At 43.6% G+C, this 23,288-nt stretch overlaps 3 protein-coding genes across 7 annotated transcripts; 2 read left to right on the top strand and 1 right to left on the bottom strand.

Annotated features, from left to right (window-relative positions):
• The first annotated feature begins 2,774 nt into the window (after nucleotides 1-2,774).
• Nucleotides 2,775-7,640, top strand: LOC112882878 (26S proteasome regulatory subunit S10B homolog B). Its single transcript, XM_025948070.1, has 10 exons — nucleotides 2,775-2,981; nucleotides 4,144-4,263; nucleotides 4,532-4,668; nucleotides 4,792-4,953; nucleotides 5,069-5,155; nucleotides 5,241-5,327; nucleotides 5,871-6,008; nucleotides 6,745-6,936; nucleotides 7,014-7,112; nucleotides 7,202-7,640. The coding sequence occupies exons 1-10, from the start codon at nucleotides 2,876-2,878 to the stop codon at nucleotides 7,274-7,276; spliced, it is 1,203 nt and encodes a 400-aa protein (XP_025803855.1). The 5' UTR covers nucleotides 2,775-2,875; the 3' UTR covers nucleotides 7,277-7,640.
• Nucleotides 7,641-7,755: 115 nt separating this feature from the next.
• On the top strand, nucleotides 7,756-13,901 carry LOC112882848 (C2 and GRAM domain-containing protein At1g03370-like). 5 transcript variants are annotated; one of them, XM_025948018.1, is made up of 10 exons: nucleotides 7,756-8,498; nucleotides 8,905-10,278; nucleotides 10,412-10,594; nucleotides 10,697-10,977; nucleotides 11,080-11,196; nucleotides 11,583-11,845; nucleotides 12,656-12,821; nucleotides 12,928-13,200; nucleotides 13,286-13,478; nucleotides 13,670-13,901. In XM_025948018.1, exons 1-10 carry the CDS (start codon nucleotides 8,081-8,083, stop codon nucleotides 13,684-13,686), a joined length of 3,285 nt encoding a protein of 1,094 aa, XP_025803803.1. In that variant the 5' UTR covers nucleotides 7,756-8,080; the 3' UTR covers nucleotides 13,687-13,901. The 5 variants fall into 5 exon arrangements, with proteins under 5 accessions (XP_025803803.1, XP_025803811.1, XP_025803794.1 ...); XM_025948026.1 differs by having other exon boundaries at nucleotides 10,733-10,977; nucleotides 13,286-13,901; XM_025948009.1 differs by having other exon boundaries at nucleotides 13,286-13,901.
• A 95-nt stretch (nucleotides 13,902-13,996) lies between these two features.
• LOC112882876 (pentatricopeptide repeat-containing protein At3g02490, mitochondrial-like) lies at nucleotides 13,997-16,200 on the bottom strand. The gene has a single exon (XM_025948056.1). The coding sequence runs from the start codon at nucleotides 16,117-16,119 to the stop codon at nucleotides 14,305-14,307; it is 1,815 nt and encodes a 604-aa protein (XP_025803841.1). The 5' UTR covers nucleotides 16,120-16,200; the 3' UTR covers nucleotides 13,997-14,304.
• Between the last annotated feature and the right edge of the window lie 7,088 nt (nucleotides 16,201-23,288).

Here is a 23,288-nt window from a genome sequence, read left to right as displayed (position 1 = left end):
CGCAATGCATTGACCTTATGTATAGTATAATGAGTTTACTAGTTTATATGTAATAATCCTTAAGCACAATAATGAAGTTATTTTAAAACTTGGGTACAAGAATGAATAATGCAAACAAACGCAACCAATTAGCGCTTTTCTACTCACTGACACTGACATGAACTGCGACTCGAGGGCCCCTCCGGGTCTCCTCTCTGTCCCCTCTTTTTGGACGATGAGGAGAGGGAGTACTTCCACCGTCCACCTTGGAGTGGATCTTAAGCTACTAGTGGTAGTTAGTTGAGATTAAATCTTAAACTTTGCCCTAAAAGGCGGTATGCTAAACAGCTAAAGATTGGATCATGTCTCTTCGGCGGTCTGTTGGTCCTAGTCTTCTGTGTTGCCACGGCCATCATCAGGATCCTTCTCCTTTGTCACCGTGATTTCACAAAATAAAGGCACCGACAAATCCTTGTGGCAAAATGTGGTGAGTTTAAATACTCCTCGTTTGGGATCTTGGTCCAGGGGTTTTGGATTTTTGCGACCGCTGGCTACGGATAGTGTTATCAGATTCCTAAATCACTTCTTTCAGGGAAGAAAGTTTGGAGATGAGACTCATGTGTTGTAGCTAGCGAAGTATTTGTTGATGTTCCATCATGAGTTAGATACGTTTTGAAAAGAGTTCCGGGGTGTTGGATCGTGCCGCGTTGCTTGTGCGTACAAAGTTAGGGGTGCATGATGATATCTTAGAGGGATATTTGTGTGGACGTTCGTGAACTAAGTTGTAACTTAACTGATAATGTTTCTTATAGTGCAACCTTCCGATTCGAGTTTGAGCCACCAACTCGATACAGGTGCTCATATTTTTTTTAATTTATTCTAGAATTTAATCAAAGCTATTTTTATGGTAGGTTATGTTACCTGCTTATCGACAGCGAAACACTGTGGTAATTTTTTTAATCTCGAGATAAAAAAGAATGTGTATACATTTTGACTGTGGTGTCTTTGTGTTCTCTTATCCACATGAGCCGGGAGGTATATTATATGTAAGAAATCTGCTTCATAAGAATTCTTGAGCCTTGATCCATTAATAAAAAAAGGAGATAAGTGACTTCGTTAATCTTCAAATCAAAAAAAAATATCTAGACGTTTTGGCTATAGTGTGTGGGGTCTTTGTGTTTGTCTCTTATCCACATGAGGTAATGTGTGTTGGGATTTTTCAAGGTCGATTCAAGAGATGTACCATGATGCAAATTTAGTGTAAACCTAATCCTTTTTTTCTTTGGGGGGGTATTATTATATGTTTCATAAGGGACTCTTGAGGCTTGATCCATTTTCATCCGTTAATAAAAAAATGATAAACATGTCTCAGTATCATACAATGAATGCTTACTCTTGGCATGTTTGGAATCGCGCCTAAGACGCCACGCCTAACCTTAGCCGCTTGCCACACATGTGGCGTGCCTAAGGTGCCTAGCTTTAGTTATGCGTTTGGTTCATTGCCACGCCTAAGGTTAGGCGTACATGAAAAAAGTGTGGCTGTTGTTTGGAACGCTACCACACTTGAAGTTAGGCAGACTGTCAGCTGTTTGGTCATATGCCTAACTTCATTTATGCCACATAATTTTGTAAGCGTTTTTTGAGTATACCATTCAAACAAAATACAACAAGCTGATAATACATGTACACAAATCCATATAAACAGCCATACCATGTTTGGGCCTCCTCGTCAATCTATCTTCTTGTAACTTGTACCACAACATACAAACGTAGATGGCTAGGCAAATAAGCAACCTTCTTCTTCGAACGCTATAATCATAATAATAGTTCTCAAAATAATCCTTCATTGCACCCATCTATTCAGATTTAAGAAGTATTTTAGAATGCATACAACATAAACGATACAAGTAAAAATGCAGAAGATAGCTATACCCTGAACCAGAAGATGACTGCCTCGTTGACAAAAAACCCTGAAAAAAGCAACAAAAAATGTTAGAGCCAAATGCTTGGTGGGAGGGGGGGGGGGGCCTGGAACGCTCTGTTCCAGAGCGGGGGGGGGGGGGGGGGCTTCCGGGGGGGGGGGGGGGGCAGGAGGCGGCCGATCTGGTCTAGAGCTCCCGCGGCGGAGCGCTTCTGCGGGGGGGGGGGGGGGGTGGGGGGCGGCGGGGCGGCGGAGCTTCCGAGCGGTGCGGAGCCTCCGCGGGGAACAGAGCCCGATCTGAGCCAGAGGGAGGGAGGGAGGCGGCGGATCGGGGGGACGGGGGTGGGGGCGGGCGGCGCCGGCGGCGGAGGATCGGGGGTGGCGTACCTGGGCGGCGCGGACGGAGGAGGGAGGGGACCGAGCTGCGGCGCCACGCTGGTTGTGGCGGCCAAATCGAGCGCCGCGGGTGTGGCGCTTTTTTGTGTGGCGAGCGAGTTGTGGCGCGCCGGAGATTGCGTGGCGCGCTAAGGTTAGTATAGGATCTAAACGCACGCCTAACTTTGCGTGGCACGCCTAAGGTTAGGCGGTGACGGCTTAGGTAGTGCTCCAAACAGGCCCTAACATTTTTGCTCGGCGCAATGCAAAAGTATGAAATGAATCGACGGCGTTGGTTGACGTCAGGGCCTGGTGTGAGTCCGACGGGGCGAGTGCAAGCAATTTCCGCGGTCCTGAAACAAATAGTACGGGCCGGCCCACTAGCCCAAATAAGCACGGCCCACCAGGCTTGCAAAGGTTTACGTTTTCAGCGGGTAGAGTCTGCCCCGCAGTCTACTTAAGCCCAAGTGGATAAGCGCGGCCGTCTGTTTTACGTAACCGGGGAAGCGGAGCGCGATTCTCTTCTTGAGACGGAAGCAAAACGAGAGAGAGAGAGAGAGAGAGAGGGAGAGAGAGAGGCCGAGACTGCGGGAGGACGAGATGGCCGACGGGGAGGACGCCGCCGCCACGCGCCGCCGGTCCGCCATCACCGACTACAGGAAGAAGTTGCTCAACTGCAGGGAGCTCGAGTCGCGCGTCGGCACCGGTGAGTCGCCCCCGCTCCCCCCCTCGCCCACCCACCGTGCTCGATCCCAGTCTCCCTAGGGTTCGGAGCGGCCCGATTCCCGCCTCTCTCTAGGGGGGTTAGTGGCTGCGTGCGCGGGATCTAGTCCGAGGTTTGGATGCTGTTTTTTTTGGGGGGTAAGATTCGATAGCCGCGGTGCGGCGTACTCGGCGAGTCGGCGATTTCGAGGTTTTACTAGGGGTCACCATTTGTGTTGGCGATGCGCTTCGGTGTTAGATCGGGGACCTGGGTGTTTGGTGTTGGCTCGGACTGCTGATTCAGTAGATTTGGTTTTGGGGCACTGAATCTGGTGGTCTGGATGCTGGGCGCTTTATGTGGATCTGAAGTTCTGCAAGTATGAAGTGACCTTGGGTTTAGTTTGGTCAACCTCGGTAGTTGTGGGGATAATTGGGCCCAATATTTCCTCCGACCTGATCGAGCCACGCAGTATTTGTTGATCACTCGGTAGCTTTGCTCATTTGGTATTCAACAGTTTGCCGTTAAACAATGAAAGACTAGAGATGTTTGTTGGAGCATCAATAGTTAAATTTCGTAGAGGTTATTGCTTGTGTATTCGATACATTTTATTTAGGTTGATTTCGTTTGAGGGGTTAGAAATTTTATGGTATTCATGTTGTATCGCAGATTGAGCAAATTATAGGTCTAGCAATCCTAGAGTAGTCCCACTGGCCTGGATGCTGATAAAATCTGTTGGTAAGGAATTTGTATGGTAAAAGTGCTCTAGTCCAAGCTTGGGGCCTCTGTATCTGATTGTGTGGTAATGTGGTATATTGAAAGCCAGGGTATAATATGCTGTGTACCAAGTGCCATCTGGTTATATGTAAATAAGTGATCATTAGCTTGTATTGTGTCTCATCCCAGTATACCGGTTTAAGATTGTTCACATTTGAAGCTTCTGTGTCTGTTTTATTAGTCTAATATAGAAAAAAAGCTACAGGATAAGTTTTTTGCTACTAGGCTGCTGTAGTCTAGTAATGTTTTTCCTTAGTAAATTGTGCAGAAAATTATAAGCCTTGGTGCTAAAAGTGGCCTTTGTTCTTGGGGTTAATCTAAGAAGTTTGCCTGTTCTTTGAAAAACTTCTTCCAATTTATTTAGCTTGATTTGTTTTTGCTTTTAATGCAGTGAGGGAAAGCCTAAAAAATGCGAAGAAGGACTTCGCCAAGACTGAAGACGACTTGAAATCGCTGCAAAGCGTGGGTCAAATAATTGGAGAGGTCCTCCGGCCTCTTGATAATGAACGTTGTAAGTAAAAAGTATTTTCTCGGTGGTTTGAACTGTATTTAGTTTAGTGGCTGGGAGTGGTTCTCTTCTTCCCACTGTCATCTATCAATTTTTGCTGTTCCTTTTGACTTTGTAATAACTAACAAGAATAAGTTTGTTGATCTTAGTTAGCTACTCGATCATTTTTGTTGACAGCTCTATATGAAATTTGAGGATGTCACTTTTTTGCTTCTGTTTTTATTCATCAGTACTACAAAAACTGAACAACTGAAACACCTATTTCTTCAAGTCATTGTGAAGGCCAGCAGTGGTCCCCGGTATGTGGTTGGTTGCCGAAGTAAAGTGGACAAGGAGAAGTTGACTTCTGGAACTCGTGTTGTACTTGACATGACGACCTTGACAATAATGCGCACTCTACCACGGGAGGTATATTTGTTTGTCTGAATCATTTTATGTATTTTTTGGTTGGACTATTCTTAGATTTCTATAATTAGATCAATGGCTATATAGAAAAGTTGATTTTGATTTCATGGAATGGAAATCCTCTAGGTTGATCCTGTGGTATACAACATGCTTCATGAAGACCCAGGAAATGTCAGTTACTCTGCTGTAGGTGGTTTGTCTGATCAGATTAGAGAACTCAGGGAGTCCATTGAGTTACCGCTTATGAACCCTGAACTCTTTCTTCGGGTGGGAATTAAGCCTCCTAAGGTAAATACAATATATATTTTTCTTAGACCCCAAATTATGCATATGAGGTGAAAGAGGTAAGCATGTAATGTTCTGACTTGTGGAAATCAATGTTTTGTTTATTTTACTCATTCAGGGTGTTCTACTCTACGGTCCTCCAGGGACCGGGAAGACACTATTGGCGAGGGCTATTGCCAGTAACATCGATGCCAACTTTTTGAAGGTGTGTGGCTTTTCACTTCATCGATAGCATTCGGTCTTTCTTACACTTCTAATATAGTGCTTATATTATATGATCTTTGAAACAGATTGTTTCAAGTGCTATTATTGACAAGTACATTGGAGAAAGTGCTCGTTTGATTAGAGAAATGTTTGGCTATGCACGTGATCACCAAGTAAGTACCGAAGTCTTAATATCACTCTAATTTTATTTCTGCTGGATCTGAACTGACTATTCATTATCTGGAAGACACTACCATGGGCATAATAGAGGAGTCTTATCGCCTAAAGACTATGCATATTTATTTGATGATGAATATATTGTGCCATCAAATCATATTTCCATTTATCTTTAAGATGCTAGAACCTTGAGATATGCAGGGCCTTTATGCATTACTACAATAGTTTATTTGCTGAATATGCTGTGCAATTAAATCATATTTCCTGTCAACGTGAAATGAAAGATATCTTCTGTTTCTAAAACCGAGTAATGTGTGAATATCATGTTAGTTTTGCCATATGGAAACCACTCTTACATTTGAGTCGCCAAATTGTCAGCTTCACATGAAATTAAATTACTGGGACAAATAACTTCATTTGAGTAGTTGGGACTCGGCCAAATCAATAATGCACTTCCCTTACCTTTTAATCTGTAGCATCATTCATCTTACTTCAATTGCTCTAATAATTTTTTTTCATGTCAAATTATTCTTACTTAGCCATGCATCATCTTCATGGATGAAATTGATGCCATTGGTGGGCGAAGATTTAGTGAGGGAACTAGTGCTGATCGTGAGATCCAGCGGACGTTGATGGAGCTCCTTAACCAGCTAGACGGATTTGATGAGCTTGGGAAGGTAAATTTTGTTATTTGATATGTTGATATTTGCTCATATATAGTTTTCTAGGTATATTGATACAATCTGCAAATGCAAGTGGATCTAAGCAAAGTTTTGCACTCCACATTTCTTGGATATATAACATCAGGGATATCATTATCATGTGATTTGTTATTGTAATTTCTTGATTTTGTGGGGTCAATCCAATCCGCTTGATTCTGTAGGGTGTTGAGCAATGCTGTTTGTGATACATGGATCTGTAACATAATGAAACTTTATTTAACGAATGGAATACTGTATTCTTAAAGGTACAATGTCTGCATGCTGCTTTATCGTCTGTGTGCACTGATTTATCAGGGGACAGGCTTAAGATTTGGTTTCGCTGCATTGTTCTCCCTATTGATCATGTAATCGATGTAGATATTTGTAAATATATCGATCCAGGCGATGTTCTTGTTTTAACGGGATAGCAAGTTAGCTAATTCTATTCCTGGTTAGGTCTTGCATGGTCCGTTGACACCTGAATTGAAATTCCAATTGAGGATATTAGTAACAGGATAAGACCTTTATAGTCCTAGATATAATATTGATTTATTGATCTATCCACCTACTTGTTATCGGTTTTGTGGGCTTGGCACAATTAAGCACATGACACTCGCTGTGCTTTCTTTTTCTAAGAATGTTGCACAGCACACCTTGTATTTTGTTGGTTCTGTATGCATTTAGCTTGACAAGGATATTTTTGCTTGAACAGGTTAAGATGATCATGGCTACGAACCGACCTGATGTTCTGGACCCGGCACTCCTGCGTCCTGGACGTTTAGACAGGAAGATTGAGATTCCACTACCCAATGAGCAGGCAAGAATGGAGGTTCTTAAAATTCATGCTGCTGGTATTGCCAAACATGGGGAAATTGATTACGAAGCTGTCGTGAAACTTGCAGAAGTGAGTTAATTGTATGGTTGTGTCTAACTTCTTCAAATCTTGTTGCCTAGTTTCTCCTAATTCTCGTTTGGTTTTAGGGTTTCAACGGGGCTGATCTTCGGAATGTCTGCACCGAAGCTGGTATGGCTGCAATTCGGGCAGAAAGGGACTATGTGGTCCATGAAGACTTCATGAAGGTGTGCTTTCTTAGACACCTTTCTATCTGTACCTGAACAAACTGGTGGTCAGGCGTTGACTCACAAAATCCCAACAAACTTCATTTCAGGCTGTGCGCAAGCTAAATGATGCAAAGAAGCTGGAATCGAGTGCGCACTACAGCGCAGACTTCGGGAAAGAGTAGTAACGTGCGATCTTGCTACAAATGCATATGCTGTGTATCACTGGGGAGCTTAGCCATCACCATGCGAAAGCAAGAAAGAAATTGGCTATTTATGTTCAGGCTCCTGCACACTCCTCTTTTTCTGATATTCACAATCATAGTGAGGAGGATTGTCAAGCTGACCACTGGGAGAAACCATTCGAGAATTTACTAATTTTGAACCAGTTGCTCTTTGCTTCAGTGATCATCATACGTTGTCAGCTTCCCTGTGTATTAGTCTGGAAACTCTGGTTCGGGCTCTTTCATTTCCATCATTCCATGTACTTCGACAGTGTGCTTGCCTGCTCGGTAACAGAGTAAGAAAAAAGAGGCTAGTTTGTGTTCATCTTTGAATTGCGATTTCCCTTCCTTGCTTGATTCCCGCGAAATTCAATTTGGATGGAGTGTATAAATTTTGCGTATTTCGTAAGAAAAAATTGTGAGTCCTGCAGGGTTCAAAACGCAATCTAATTTGTTTGAAGTTGGACCCCTCTAGATTCTTAAACCACGTTGTCTAGTTTTAGTGCATCCGATTCTTTGCTGCTCCCGAATGATCTCAGTTTAACCTGAGGCAGCCCAAGCTTCTCGGAAGAGGCCCAGGGCGAAAATGCGCCACGGGATAAACACGTCTCGAATTCAAAAACGGCCGCGGGTAACCCCCCCACCTTTGGCCTCATCCAAATCCCCAATTCCGCGGAGGCCGCAGATCGCCCGCCATTGCCCGATCTCTCCCGTTCTTGCCGAGCACCGCCTCACCGGCTCGTCTCGTCTCGCGCGGCCCCACGGATGGCGAGGCCGGCGGCGGCGGGCCCTCCCGGTCGCGCGGAGCCCGGCCACCACGACGCGCCGATGCTGCTGCGCGTGCACGTGATGGAGGCGCGGGGCCTGCCGTCGATCTACCTCAACGGCTCCAGCGACCCCTACGTGCGGCTGCAGCTGGGGCGGCGGCGCCCGCGGGCGACCACGGTGGTGAAGCGGAGCCTCAGCCCCGTGTGGGACGAGGAGTTCGGGTTCCTCGTCGGCGACGTCGCCGAGGAGCTCGTCGTCTCCGTGCTCAACGAGGACCGCTTCTTCGGCGCCGAGTTTCTGGGGCGGGTGCGGCTGCCCCTCACCGCCATCATGGAGACGGACGACCTCTCGCTCGGGACCAAGTGGTACCAGCTCCAGCCCAGGAGCGGCGGCAAGTTCAGGAGGAAGAGGCGCGGTACTCCCATCCGTTTTCCCTCTTGCCATGGAATCGTCAAATCATGCTTCATCGGGTAATAGTATCCAATGCAATCAAAACAGAATCCAAGGAAATGTGGGTAGGAGAATGGATGTTATACATGGATTACACCACATAATAGGCACTCTACTTGTTCAGGGAAATGAAATCATATTGCCTTGCTCCTGTTGTTTATAGCCGGAATTCGCGACTTCCTAGAGCAATGCCTTCCTAATTGACTGATTTTTTTCGGATGCACGAGTCTCTGTCCCCAATCTACAACTGTTCTGTTATCCCCAATCTGATGAATGCTTTACTGTCGCGATCATTTCAAACTTTCTGGAAAGTGAAATGCAGTGGTAACTCAAGGTAGCATTATTCACTGTTTAATTATATTTCCTTGCAGGTGAAATTTGCCTGAGGGTATACTTATCAGTTAGGGCCACCCTTTCTGAGGACACACGTCAAGCTCCACCGCAACTTATCGATGATATATCGTGCAGCTCATACAGATCAGTTGCAACTACTGACTCGTCATTATCAGCTACTACTGGCAGTCTGGATCTTTCAGCCTGTGGCAGCATGGATCGGGCATCCCTCAGAAGTTTGGATGGCTTCACCCAAAGCATCATGGAGCAGCAAGGCTCTAGAAGCACAGGGCCACCATCCTGCATCAGCACAGGGCAATCCATTCTTCTGGAGCCTGAAGAAGATGACGGTGGCTCCATTGCTGATACATCATCAGTAGTTGAGGTCATGTCTCGATACTTCAGGAAATCTGCTGATGCTGCACATTCCGTAGCACCCGATCCTGTCACAGACCAGCTTCGAGATGCAAAAATGCATTCTGACTCTCGTGAAAATGGAGAGAATTGCATGCTGCCTGAGGCCAGTCTTCATGAACTACTGAAAATTATGGAGTCCAAAGACCAAGCTTGTGAAATGCCGGCAAACTTGCCTGGTGGTGTATTAGTGGATCAATCTTACAGTATCGCACCAGCTGAACTGAATTCAATGTTGTTTACTGCAAATTCAGATTTCTGGCCAGAAGTTGCCGAACTTCAAGGAACAAGTGGATTTCACATTGAGCCTTGGAAACATGAGAATAGTGAGAATTGTTTGAAAAGAACATTAACTTACACAAAAGCTGCAAGCAAATTAGTTAAATCTGTTAAAGCCACTGAAGAGCAGAAATACTTGAGGGCATCTGGAAATTCTTTTGCAGTTTTGTCTAGTGTTAGCACTCCTGACGTTCCTTGTGGTAATTGTTTCAAGGTGGAGATATTGTACCGTATAATACCTGGTCCCCAGTCTGCTTCTGAAGAACAAACCGCACAACTTAATGTAAGTTGGCGTCTGAACTTTGTTCAGAGTACGATGCTGAAAGGAATGATCGAGAATGGGACAAGACAAGGCCTTGCAGAAGGATATTCACAGTTTTCTGAAGTACTGTCCCGGAAAGTCAAGGTAGCAGAGCTTGATGATGCTAACAGCAAAGATAAAATCTTAGCTTCACTGCAGCCACAGAAAGAATCAAACTGGAAGCTGGTTGCCCGCTTCCTTGGGAGCTTTGCATTCTTATTCTCTCTCAGTACAGCACTGTATATTATTACACATCTTCATCTAGCCAAACCCAACATGGTGCATGGGGGACTTGAATACTTTGGTATTGATCTTCCAGATTCCATTGGAGAGGTTGTATTTTGTATTATTTTGATCATTCAGGGGCATAATATCATCAAAGTAGGGCGGCGTTTTTTGCAAGCCTGGAAACAACACGGTAACAAATCTCCCTGTTCTAAAAGCAGTGGATATTTAATTGTCTTTGTGGTGAACGATCTAGTAGATGTTAATCTAGAATGAGGAAGACATCTAATTTGCATTTTTTCTGTTTCAACTTGTTTCAATATTAGGTAGTGATCATGGAGTCAAAGCTCATGGAGATGGTTGGTTATTGACAATTGCACTTATTGAGGGAAGTGGTGTAGTAAGTGCTGGTACACCTGGTTTGCCTGATCCTTATGTAATTTTCACCTGCAATGGAAAGAGGAAAACTAGCTCAGTCAAGTACCAGACGTCTGAACCAAAATGGAATGGTAAGCATCCCTTCTGGGTTGAGTTTCCTCTAACCATAATGATAAAATTAGCTCTTGATCTTCTGAGAATTTGCTTGATTCTTTGATTTTTCAACTCTAAAGAGATATTTGAATTTGATGCGATGGATGACCCTCCAGCAAGGTTGGACGTGGTTGTGCATGATTCAGATGGTCCAAGCAATGAAACTCCTATTGGTCAAACAGAAGTCAACTTTGTAAAAAACAATTTGTCAGATTTGGGTGACATGTGGCTTCCTCTTGCTGGAAGGTTTCCCCAAGGGCACCAGCCAAAATTGCATCTGCGGATCTTTTTGAGCAACTCACGGGGGACTGAAGTTGTTTTGGATTATCTAGAAAAAATGGGGAAAGAAGTTGGCAAGAAGGTACAAGTTGTTCAAAATTCGATCGAGGAAAAAGTTCTCCAAATTTGTTTTAGTGCCACCACAATGCATTCTAATACTAAACTTGCATGACTGAATGTTCAGATGCACTTGCGCTCAGCGCAGACAAATTCAGCATTCCGTAAGCTCTTTAGCCTTCCTCCTGAAGAATTCCTCATTGACGATTTTACTTGCCATCTAAAACGGAAAATGCCACTTCAGGTAATAATGTTATGACTTTGTATGTGTCGAGTTGGCATTTTGGCATTGATTTATCATGGTACAGCTGAATTTTTGCTCAGAATAGGAGATACTGTCTTGAAATATGTTATTATCATTTATTTTCATTGTCCAATATGCGGTGCTGGACCTTGCATATGTGAAATAAATCAATGTAAACCTTGCACATGAAGTTAAACTAAAAAAACACATAAGAATTGTAGTCTGTAAGTCTATATACCATGGTTCCCAGTGAAATAGGGTATCACTGTACACTTTTTGTTGATTTGTGTGGTACACTGATGCTGCAACTTGTTATCTTATTTTTATCCTTTGCACCTGCTTTTGGTCAGATTAATCAATAACTGAGGTAGTTGTCATTTTAATAGGGGCGGCTCTTTCTCTCCCCAAGAATAGCTGGGTTTTATGCCAATATATTTGGTCGGAAAACAAAATTTTTCTTTCTTTGGGAAGACATTGATGATATCCAGGTTATTCCACCGAAACTTGCAACAGTTGGCAGTCCATCCTTGATGATCATCCTTCGCAAAGACAGAGGTCTTGAAGCTAGGCATGGAGCCAAAACATTGGATCCTCAAGGAAGACTGAAATTCCATTTCCAGACATTTGTTTCATTCAATGATGCTCACAGGTATGAGGTACCCTTGTTTTAATTTTCATGTTGATATGCAGAATTCCGAAGAGATATTGAACCATATTATGCATTTGTTTGAGACAATTATAGTTTAAGAACCTGATTTTATTGATCATTATCACATCATTTGGTTCAGATGATTTTAAATAAGAACGACCATAAATACTTTACCAATCTTTTTATCCTGTGTTCCTGACTCCTGATGTAATAGCTTCAATAATCAACTTCTACCGAGGCAGCATGGTTGACTTGATAGAAAAGAATACCTGGAATTTCTTCGTTGTATAGACTGTTTAAGGTATAGTTGGTGTTGTATTCTGTTGGACCATACACCCTCCATCCCCAAAAAACAAGTCAGTCTAGTTTTATCTTAAGTCAAACTAACTTGAGTTTGACCAAGTTTATGAAAATGTACCCATTTGGTATAATCAATATTGATATACCTTCAAGTTTGGTCAAACTTGAAATAGTTTGACTTAGGACAGGATTAGAATGACTTGTTAGGGATGGAGGGAGTAGTATGATGGCCAACCCCCACAGGCACACAAATACCTCTCTCTGGACTCTATGAACGCACATAAACAGTTGGATAACCAATATCAATTCATCCTACTCATATTTTCAGGAACGGGAATAGTGCAGAAAATTAATAATAAATTCCTTTTCATTATCAATATATTCCTTACTGGTAGATCACTATACTTTTTTCAGGTTCTACAAAGCATTGAATCAACTCTCGCGTTTCTATAAGTATTTGCAATAGGCTTTTTGACATGTTTGTGTTAACATATCAAACATTTCTGTCAGGATTATCATGGCAATATGGAAAATGCGGTCATCAGGTCTGGAACAGAAAGGTGAGATAATTGATAAAGAATCTGAACTGAAAGAGCTTCCCTATGAAGAAGGTTCTCTATTGGCCAACGACGATGTAAAAATGTCGGAAGTCTACTCAGCAGTTCTTTCTGTTGACGTAAGTCTTGCTGTCGTGTGATCTTGTCAATGGACTCATCTCTGGAACTTTTATACAATGCAATGCAAAAGAATCTACTAAAATCTCAGTAATTTTGTATTTGCAGATCAGTGGTTTGATGGAGATGTTCTCCGGAGGTTCACTGGAACATAAAGTGATGGAGAGAGCTGGTTGTGTTGATTACTCCGCGACAGAATGGGAGCTGCTTAACCGCGACATATACCAAAGGCGTATCAGCTTTAGGTTTGACAAAAGCTTGTCAAGATATGGAGGGGAAGCAACGACCACTCAAAAAAAATATAAGTTACCAAACCAAGAAGGCTGGGTCATCGAGGAGGTGATGACCCTCCAAGGCGTCCAGCATGAAGACTACTCCAGTGTAAGATAACCAAAGCTGTTTTTGTCCAAAGCAGTCCCATGGTTTACCTCCAATTGTCAGGTCACAGTGTTTGCTGATATTGCAGATCCAGTTGAAGTACCACATGACAAGCACACCCTTGAGACTGAACACCTGCAGCCTCAAGGTGTTATTAGGGGTTGCCTGGTTGAAGGGCGCTAAGCACCAGAAGAAGGCTGCAAAGAATGTCATTGTGAATTCTACCAACAGGTTGAGGGAGATATTTGTAGAAGTCGAGAAGGAGATTACATCAAGAAAAGGTACCCTTTCAAAGGCAACTGGTTGACCCCAAGAATAAATTGCTGAATTCAGCACAGAAATATAGATGTTCAGAGTAACTTACTATCTACTGGTAACTAGTGTAGTTCAACCCTGAACGACATGCAACTCGGTAAATTACTGTCTTTGATCTGGAATAGCAGCAACACTGACCTGTTCTTTTGAAATGCAGTCCCAGGAAAAAGCTAGTAGCAGCATAAGACGAGCATTTATCGATTCAGGTAGATTATGCAGACACAATCTATGATAGTTTGCCAGTTTCAGTTTGTTTCGGCTCTTGTCCACTATAGTTGCCGGCCCAGTTTTTATACAGATGGTCAGCCTATGTGTAAAGAGTGTTTGCACAGATAGCCACAGACATGAGACATGTTGTCACATTTTATGAATTCAGTGTTTATATACCATTTAGGAGTTCAAGCAGAGCTGTATAAATACAGTAAAATATATCACAAGATATTTCATGTTGCAGCCGATCCTGATAATACATGCACACTTCAAATTTGGATAAGAACCAATATTTGCATCTTCCAATAACAAAGAGTTGCACAAAGACAACAGCTATTGATTCATACGGCAGCTAAACTGCCAGCATAAGGCATGGAAATATGTGGCTCAAGCAGAAACTACAGATAATTTTTTAAAGAAAATAATGTAACTTATTTCTTTGGAAAATAGTGCAAAGCATTTCAGCTAAAGTTTCTGATATCCCAACTTCTGATATCAGCTTAAATCCCTACTACAAAGTCAAAAGGGCAAATTCAGCTTGCCATCCAAATGTGGGCATAAAAAACTCAACTTAGCCACGTATCAACCCTCTGCCAATGCCGCTGCGACAGGTTCTTCCAGCTTATTGAAAATATCACGAATATCTGCATGGTTTTGGATGCTAGCAGGAGACTGGGAAAGCAGCTGTTGGGCAACTTCATGCCTCTCTTCTTTGAACAAAGCTTGAAATAAACGCGCATAAACTATTCTTGACGGCAACCCCCTCAAAGATGTTGCATTCAGCAAACCCAGGGCATCATCCACAGTTCCAGACTTTGAAATATGAGGGATAAAGGGATCAATGAAAGGTGGATAACCATGGCTTTTCATTAAACCTAGCACTTCAAAAGCTGGTTTCAGATGTCCTTGGCGGATTAACTTGTGGATCAAATACTTGTAGGTAGTTTGCCAAGGAACCACAGCCTTCTCCGTTACCATGTCCTTCAAAACTTTGAATGCTTCCTTCGCCCCTTTCTTCTTGTGTAATCCAGAAACCAGCGCCTCAAGAGCAGAACCCACATTCTCGTTGCCACTTTTTTTCAGCATTTCATGGAAGCACGACACTGCCGTATCCACATTTTCACCAAGAGAATACTTCTGAACTAAACAAGACCATATCTTTGGACCCAACTTATGCCCTGACTCTTCCACATCAGTCAAATAATTTCGTGCTTCTTCCAGATTGCCAGCATCACACATTGCAAGAACAGCCTTTTCATGATCAGCACTATCCGGTTCGAAACCACCTTCCTGCATCGCCTTCAGAACTCTGCCACTCTCCCCAAGCCTCCCTACACTCCTCAACGACTTGAGGACAGAATCAAAAGCTGAGTCTTTGACCTCGCTGCCCACATGCCGATAGTACCGCAAGACTCTCGTCACCAACTTGAGATCCAACTCACCAGTCACTAGGACCTTCTTCAGCAAGAATATGAAATCATCCCTCAAGAGCTTCTCAGGCCTGTTTGTCATGAATCGGAACAGGTCCACAGCATCCTCAACCATCTTCCTCTTGAGGAACCTGTCGGTGACAGTAACATACACATCTCGATCCATCTCAAGCCCCTTGCTCCTCATCTTTCGCAGGACCTCCCGGAACTCCTCGATGCAATCCTCACGGCCGAGAACCCTCGCCATCAGATTGTAGACCTTGCCCCAACTGATCCCGGCTCCAGCTGACTGCTCCACCCACTGGAAGAACACCATCGCCTGCTGCGGGAACTGCCCTACCTTCTCCACCACTAATGCCACCAGCTCATCAGTCACCTCAACACTGGATTCACTCAGCATGGCTAGCTTTTGGTTGTCATCCTTGCCCGGCGCCCGTAGAATCTTGCATACCTCGGCCGCCGACGCGTTCCTGCCGTGCGCGGCAAATGCCTCCTGCAGCAGGTCGGCGTCCCTGGCCATGTCCTTGGTCCGGAAGCTCTCGGAGGCGGCCTGGAAGGCGGGCTTGGAGATCCCGTAGCCCCTAGACCGCATGGATGCGACGAGAGACCAGAAGCAGTCGGCGTCGCCGTGCGCGGCGGCGAGTTGGAGCATGGAGTTGAAGGACCGCGAGTTGAGGCCGGCCTTGGCGGCGGGGTCGGAGGCGGCCCAGGAGAAGAAGCGCGAGGCCGCGGGGTAGTTTCCCGAGAGCCCCGGGTCGAGGAGGAGCGCGGGGACGGTGTCCGGGTGGGAGAGATCGACGCCGGCGGACTGGATCGCGGCGGCGGGGTCCGCGGGAGGGGTGGGATCGGAGAAGAGGGCGGCGATGGTGGAGGATGATTTGGAGGAGGAGGAGAGGAGGCGGGCGCGGTGGCGAGGGAGGAGGGCGGTCAGGCGGCCGCCGCCGGAGGTGAGGGCGGCGCGGAGCATGGTGGCGGTGGCGGTGGCGGTGGCGGCGGCGAGGAAGCGAGGGTAAAGGAGAGACGGAGGAGGGAGGGGTTTGGAAATGGGCTGGGGGGTTTTGCCCGTTAATTAGCGTTGGGTTGGGTTGTCTGTTTGGTGGCCCGATAATGGTTTTTTGTCTTGGCTTGGGCCTATCGCCCTATGCCCATATATCGCCAGGCTCAGCCCAAAAAATGAGCCCAACCCGCCTTGCCAGCCAGATGCATTTCGTTTATACTAACACTAGTTTGCACTTTCCTGTTCCTCACAAAAAAGACAAACGTTCTTAAATTTTAATCATAAGGTATTTATGAAAAATGATATCTTATATACCTAAAATTTTCATATTATATGACTTTTCGTTGAATTTTTAGCAGCCCCACTTGAATTTCATTAACCACTGAATTTCATTTTCCTTTGAATATAATTAATTTGCACTTTTGTAGAAACCAAGCCGATGGTTAAAATTGCCACCACATATTATAGTCGGATACCCTTCGTTCTAAAATATAAGGAAATATAAGGTATTTTAGTTTGTTCTAAGTGAAAGTGTTCTAAGTTTGACTAAATTTATGGAAAAGAGTAATAATATTTTGAATTAGATCCATTACAAAATATATTTTTATAATTTACTTATTTGATGTGTTAGATGTTAATATGCTTATTTATAAATTTGATCAAACTCAGACTACTTTGAACGAACCAAAATATCTTATATTTCAGACCGAAGAAGTTACGACCGTAACCAAAACGTAACAAAACTTGTATGTGGATTCGCAGCATGCTAGCGTGCCAACCCATTTAAATTTTTGCATATTTAACAAAAATTGAAGTTAATTTTTGGTAGTACTATCTCCATCCCAAATTATTAGTCGTTTTAGTTTTTCTAGATATATAGATTTTGCTATGCACTAGATATAATATATCTAGATGCATAGTAAAAATTATACATCGCAAAACTACATAATTTAGGATTGAGAGAGTATATTTTTATCCCATCCATAGTATCGGATCGGATCGTTGCACCACTGCTTTCAATTATGTCACATCACACAACTAGACAACACGCTATAGTTGTTAGAATAAAAACAAGATAATGCCATATGTTCCCATCTTTAAGGATGGAAAATGGATAGGAATATTCGAATTATCTGATATTCGTATCCGCTTAAACATATATATAAATATCCGTATTCGTACTCGTTTTTAATATGGAAGATGAAATGGATGTATTCGTATCCGATTTGCAAATCCGGATTCGGATTCGGATATCGAATTTCAGACGGATACAGATGTGAAAGCGGATACTATCCGTATTCACCGCAGATATTTCAACCTCCCGCCGAGCTCGCGCACTCGCGCCAGCGCCGCTGCGCTATTCAGGGTTTCCCGCGCTGCATTCCTCCCGGCCATCGTGCGCGCGCGAAAATCCGACCTTGCGTGCCATTACTGGCCCATCCATCCAGCCGTTCCCGTTCCGTTCATTCATTCTATTTTCCGGTCCCAAAATTCCCCAGCTGACAGCCCTTGCAACTCGCACCCTACCTGCTCGGCGCCGGCGGCGCCCCAGCGCACCTCTGCAGCTGTTGCTGGCATCACGTGCTACCAAGTTCCTCTCCCGGTGGCCACAACAGTGGGCCGCGGCTCCACTCCCACGGCACCCTCCCCCTTCCTGCTGCGACGGTCAAGAGCACAGCGCCAATTTGATTCGAGGTCGAGGCCAAGCCTGCTTGAAGGCCTATCGAGCATTGGTGGCCCCTCCTCCCGCTTCCCCTTCAGATCTGCTACTCAACCAGCAAAGGTGACTTTCTGATTTCATTATTGCTTTTGGGTGATGACTACTTCTTGGCCTTGGGAGTTGGGACTAGAAAGTAGCAATATAGCATCATCTTACAAACGAATGCTATCTGACGAACATAAAAAATATAGAGAGATATTTGGAGTAGGCAACAACTAATCTAATTTTTATTTTCTTTTTTCTTTTGACACTGTTGTTTAGAAAAAAATTTATTTCTTGAATTAGCTGCCACAGTATTGTTCGTTGATATATCTTTATAGATTGAAATTAGCTACCACCGGATGGTTCTTGGACCATTGGTAGCATTCTGTAATAGACTTTCTCATCTAAATGATAGTGATAATATTTGATCTGATCTGCCTCTCTATTGTCTAACTACAAATTCAAGCTGATCAATAACCATGGTTTCAAGAGGGGCAAGGTCATCGAGAAATAAGCATGTGTGTGAATTGCAGTGGAGTTAAGTGATGAGAAAGTGAATTCCTGAGAGCTTGTAATTTTTTTCTTGCAGGCTACAAGTGCGCCATCTGTAAATGGAAGAGAACCGGATGCTAATGATAGGGAGACAGAGCCTGATCTAGAGGCTACTAGTGCAGCTGGTGATGGAATTGAGAATGTGTCATCAGCGGGAAGAAGTCCGGTCACCAAAATAAAGGGTCCAAAGAATAAAACTTCACTTGTTTGGAAACATTTCACTGAAGTGCTTATTGAAGAAAAGGTGAATGACATGGTTGTCATAAAGAGGATGGCAGAATGCAACTATTGTGACGAGGTTTTTTGTGCCGCAAGTAAGCAAGGTACCACACGTCTATGGAATCATTACCATGCATTTCATGTTGAAAATGAAGGGAAACCTAACATTACAAAATTGAAAGGAGCTGATTGGAAGTACGATGAGGAAACTAGCATAAGAAAATACTATCTTGCAATTATTGTGCATGAATATCCATTCAGCTTCTCTAAGCATGAGTATACAAATGATTTCATTAGATCTTTGTGCCCAATATTTTATTGATGATGATTGGAAACTACAGAAAAGAATTATAAATTTCATGCATCTTCAAGGAAGTCGTAGAGGAGCTGATTTGAGTGTTGCGTATATGCAAAATATGGGCTCATGGAACCTTGATCACAAATTATTTGCATTGACATTGGATAATGCGTCTTCAAATAATGTTTGTGTGGACACAATAGTTTCAACTCTTAAGAATCATGGTTCTTTGCATTGTGGTGGTAAATTCTTTCATGTGCGTTGTGCTGCCCATATCATCGACCTCATCGCTAGGGATGGTGTTGGCACAATTTCAAAAGTTATTGGAAACATTCGTGCACTTGTCCTTATTGTCAAGAGTTCACCACAACAACAAGAGATATTTTTGTATCATGTTGCTGAACTGGGAGTAGCAGAAAGAGGCCTTTCTTTAGATGTGCCTATTAGATGGAATTTGACATACTTAATGCTAGCAGATGCTCTTCACTTCAAAAGGGTTTTCCAAAGGCTTATTCTACTCTATCCTGATAAATATAGCCCACATGCTCCTACAATAGAAGATTGGAGTAATGCTACTCTTTTGTGCAAATGCTTAGAGATCTTTTATGAAGTTGCAAAAATTCTTTCGGGTCTCATTATCCAACAGCAAACTTATTCTTTTCAGAATTTTGTGAAATTAACCTCAAGCTTACTGAGTGGAACAAAAGCAGGGACAATTTCATTATTTCTATGGCAAAGTCCATGAAGGAGAAATTTGATAAGTATTGGGGGGTGAGCAATGTTGCTCTAGCAGTTGCGTGCTTCTTAGATCCTCGCTACAAGATGAAGGTGGTTGAATTTTATTATAGTGAGATGTCAGATGATTATGGATTTGATGATATGTATGAATTTAAAAAAAGTTGTGCAGAAGCTTTACGATTCATATTTGTCCATATATGCTGCTTCTGAAACAACCCTATGCAAAACAGTCAAGCTAGAACTGCTATCAATGCTATGTGGACTTAAATGAGGAGCCTAAGAGAAAAAGATTGAGCTTGTTTCCAAGGGACAACACTGAAACAAGCCATAAGCTGTCAGACTTTGATCAGTATTGCAATGAACCACTATTGAGTTGGAAAGAAGGTAATTACTTTGAAATTTTGAGTTGGTGGAAGACCCATGATGCAAAGTATCCTATCGTTGCTCGAATGGCAAAGGATGTTTTGGCTATTCCTGCAACGACAGTAGCATCTAAATCTGCCTTTAGTCTTGGAGGAAGAATTGCTCACAAATATCGTAGCCGATTGGACCCTCAAGTTGTTGAGGCACTTGTTTGCACTAAGGATTGGATTTCAGCCTCAAGGCAAGGTAATTATGACTGCTATACTTCTTAGTATTGAATTTGTATGCCTAGTTGAGAGATTAATCACTACTGATTTCACCTTGTATTTTTGTCCATTTATTTCAGATTGTAGTGGTATATCGTCCATTCTTGATGATTTGGCTGGTCTTAGTATGAATGATAATGCCGAACATGATGATGGTACGTGAAGTTTTAGCTAGAATTTACATGTTGTTTTAACTTTAGATGGCCAGATTTATTTGTTTGTATATATCATTGTTTCTGTTGTAGTTGCTCCTGCTAATGATGGTGACAATATTATGGATCTGGGAGAGGAAGAAAATTAGGACTACTTCTGCTTCAGGTGACTACCATGCCTTCTGTAGTTCTCAATTTATGAACCTGTGTGTTTCAATTGTTTTGCTTAATTTTATCAGTTCACTATTACTATGAGCTAAATGTTTGGTTTGCAAGCTCAGTATCATGTATTTTGATCAGGGACCTTTGTATCTGCCTGTTACTCTGTTAGGGACCTACTCAAGTACTCTATGTCACATATTGTGAGAGTGCAGACTGCTGTTGCGGTGCTGCGTACCATTGTTAATATTTATTTCACTTGATCTGACACATACTAAATATTATCACCAATAGTTTTAATTAACTATGACATGGGAGATTATTAAATGTGTAATTTGATCTTGATTTGCTTTGGCTATTGATGATCTTGGCACTAAAATCTTATTTGTCTTGATTGAATTTAGCGATATTCGTTTCACATTAAATTGAGTAAATATCCGAATGAGAATCCGAAACTGAGGTATCATTTTGTATTCATATTCGAGAATATTCGTATCCGCATTCATATCCCAATTAAAATACGGTAAAAAATGATATCCGAATCTGATTCCATGCGTATCCAATCCGTTTCCATCCACACCTATCTTAGATTATCGTGTCAATCTCCTGTGCTCCAGGCTTTCCGACACGACGACACCTCAGGTGGCCCCGTATACTTCCAAAGTCCAAGATTAGCTTCAATTCCCACCACAAACCATGACTTTTAAGTCGCCCGTGCATGAAGGGACGACATGGTTCATTTGGCCCGGCAAGCGTTTCAACCCATATAAGTTTCTTTTCCTCCTTGCGTCTTGCCGCCGCTCCTCCCGTTGCCACTTATTCACGTTGCTAGGGTTAGATACTTCAAGGTTTAGGGTTGCAGGAATGGAGCTTTTTTGGTGAGCTAGGCTATAGATGGAAGCCTTCGACGGAAGGGGGGGTGACAGTGGATGTGGTTCGTGGACGAGAAGGTGAGATGTTGGAACACCGCCAGCTGTGGATGGTGGCCTGGGTGGATATTCCGTGGACTACAACGAAGGTGGTGGATAATTATATCATGAGTTCCTCGGCGGAGTCGGGTTAGAACATGAAGCGTCCCCCCCCCCCATCAGGGAAGACTTAAAAGTGTTACTTTATCAGTTCCAGGAGGCTGATAACACTTTTATTACATCAGATGGTACATCACCGTACAACTCTTCGCGGTAATGGGCAGTGAAGCGCCACTATCGCGATGATTACAACAAAAACCCATACTACTACACTAACTACGAAAAGGGGATCATCAGAGTCTTGCGCCATGCGGAGCTCCAACGGTGACCTCACCCACAGGCAAGACTGGGTGCAGGACGGAACCCTACTCGACGTCTTCGGGGATGTAGTCGGGATCTTCCACTGTAAAAGTAAGAACGGGGTGAGTACGAACGTACTCAGCAAGTCCAATCACACCCGCGGAGGGGTTATAACAGAATTAAATGCACAGGATAAACCAAGGATAAGGTTATGGTTTATTTGCGGAAAAACTCGGTCTTATGCAACAGTTCGTTTAAAACGTTCTCAAAACAAGTTTTCAAGTGCCCAAAGAGTACGTGCTATTGATCCACTCAGGATCCCAGTTTTAAACCGCTACCGGACTCCCCGTCCGTCGTAGCTCACACGACTCAACTGTCGGATACTTTCCAGACAACTCACACCAACCCAACCGTTCCGGAGATGAAACACTAGTTATGTGACCACACCGTAACTTGCCCAATACCGTGGGCACGGCTATTCGAATAGATTTTAACTCTGCAGAGGTGTGCAACTTTACCCACAGGTGGGGTACCACAGCACGAACACCTTAGTGCCGGTGTAGATCCCATCAAAGCCCTTACCCACCTTAGCTAGATCTGGCTAGCCACCACGGGATCTATCAAGGGGTCATTCGACTTAACACCGAGGTTTAACCAGGGCATAAGTCACCCAGAGCTTATCCCGTCTCCTCGATCACCCGTTGCTCCCAGCTCTCCTGATGGCTGTCAGACTAACTAGTGGGGTTAGGCTAAGCCGTTGCCCATACAACGGTCAAGTGGTTTGCACGACAGGAAGTTAGGTTAGACGACACATCAACTCGGTCCTTAGGGGTGACGAGATGGATATCTCCCTTTCACGCTCAACCACACAGGTACGAGCACACCAACGGCATTTCACACAGAAATGCCATCCATCCCATCTGACTCGTCTTTCAAAACCACATTTTATCCCTACACGCACACACATACTTTCTTTGCAAAACCAGGTGTTCAAGGTATGGTTATCATAAGTAAGGGTGGCTATCCTACCACGTTTTCAGCACACAAAACCATGCAATTTTATAGAACAGGCCACTGGATTAAGTTTATAAAATTGGGACGGAAACATGCAACAAAGGGCGGGATTGAACTTGCCATCGTCAAGTCCTTGCGGGAGGTCCTGATCGAAGCACTGCCCTTCGGGTTCGGGGTCACAGAACTGGTCCTCTGTTGCTTGGTCGCAGTCGGGAACTTCTTCGTTCACTCCGTGTCCTACGACGCAAACAAACAGGCATACAATCAAGCGAAAGAACTAAAAGTTTTTATCGTCGAGCTTGGATCAGAAATAATTTAGTTACGGAGATAGGGTTAATATTTTTGGGTGGTTTCGTAATGGCACGGTTGGAACTATACTAGAAAGGGCGTGGTAAAGTTTCGGGTCGA

Source organism: Panicum hallii, chromosome 1 (genome assembly GCF_002211085.1).
Source record: "Panicum hallii strain FIL2 chromosome 1, PHallii_v3.1, whole genome shotgun sequence".
NCBI classification, from domain to species: Eukaryota; Viridiplantae; Streptophyta; class Magnoliopsida; order Poales; family Poaceae; genus Panicum; species Panicum hallii.
This window is presented reverse-complemented; position numbering and strand designations above follow the sequence as displayed.

Excerpts from the sequence above, each read along its gene's own strand:
- LOC112882878 (XM_025948070.1), top strand. The coding sequence starts at position 2,876 with ATGGCCGACGGGGAGGACGCCGCCGCCACGCGCCGCCGGTCCGCCATC. Across the intron at positions 4,264-4,531 it reads GCCTCTTGATAATGAACGTT|TCATTGTGAAGGCCAGCAGT; the intron begins GTAAGTAAAAAG and ends TATTTCTTCAAG. Across the intron at positions 5,328-5,870 it reads GCTATGCACGTGATCACCAA|CCATGCATCATCTTCATGGA; the intron begins GTAAGTACCGAA and ends ATTCTTACTTAG.
- LOC112882848 (XM_025948009.1), top strand. The coding sequence starts at position 8,081 with ATGGCGAGGCCGGCGGCGGCGGGCCCTCCCGGTCGCGCGGAGCCCGGC. Across the intron at positions 10,279-10,411 it reads GCAAGCCTGGAAACAACACG|GTAGTGATCATGGAGTCAAA; the intron begins GTAACAAATCTC and ends TTTCAATATTAG. Across the intron at positions 11,197-11,582 it reads AACGGAAAATGCCACTTCAG|GGGCGGCTCTTTCTCTCCCC; the intron begins GTAATAATGTTA and ends TCATTTTAATAG.
- LOC112882876 (XM_025948056.1), bottom strand. The coding sequence starts at position 16,119 with ATGCTCCGCGCCGCCCTCACCTCCGGCGGCGGCCGCCTGACCGCCCTC.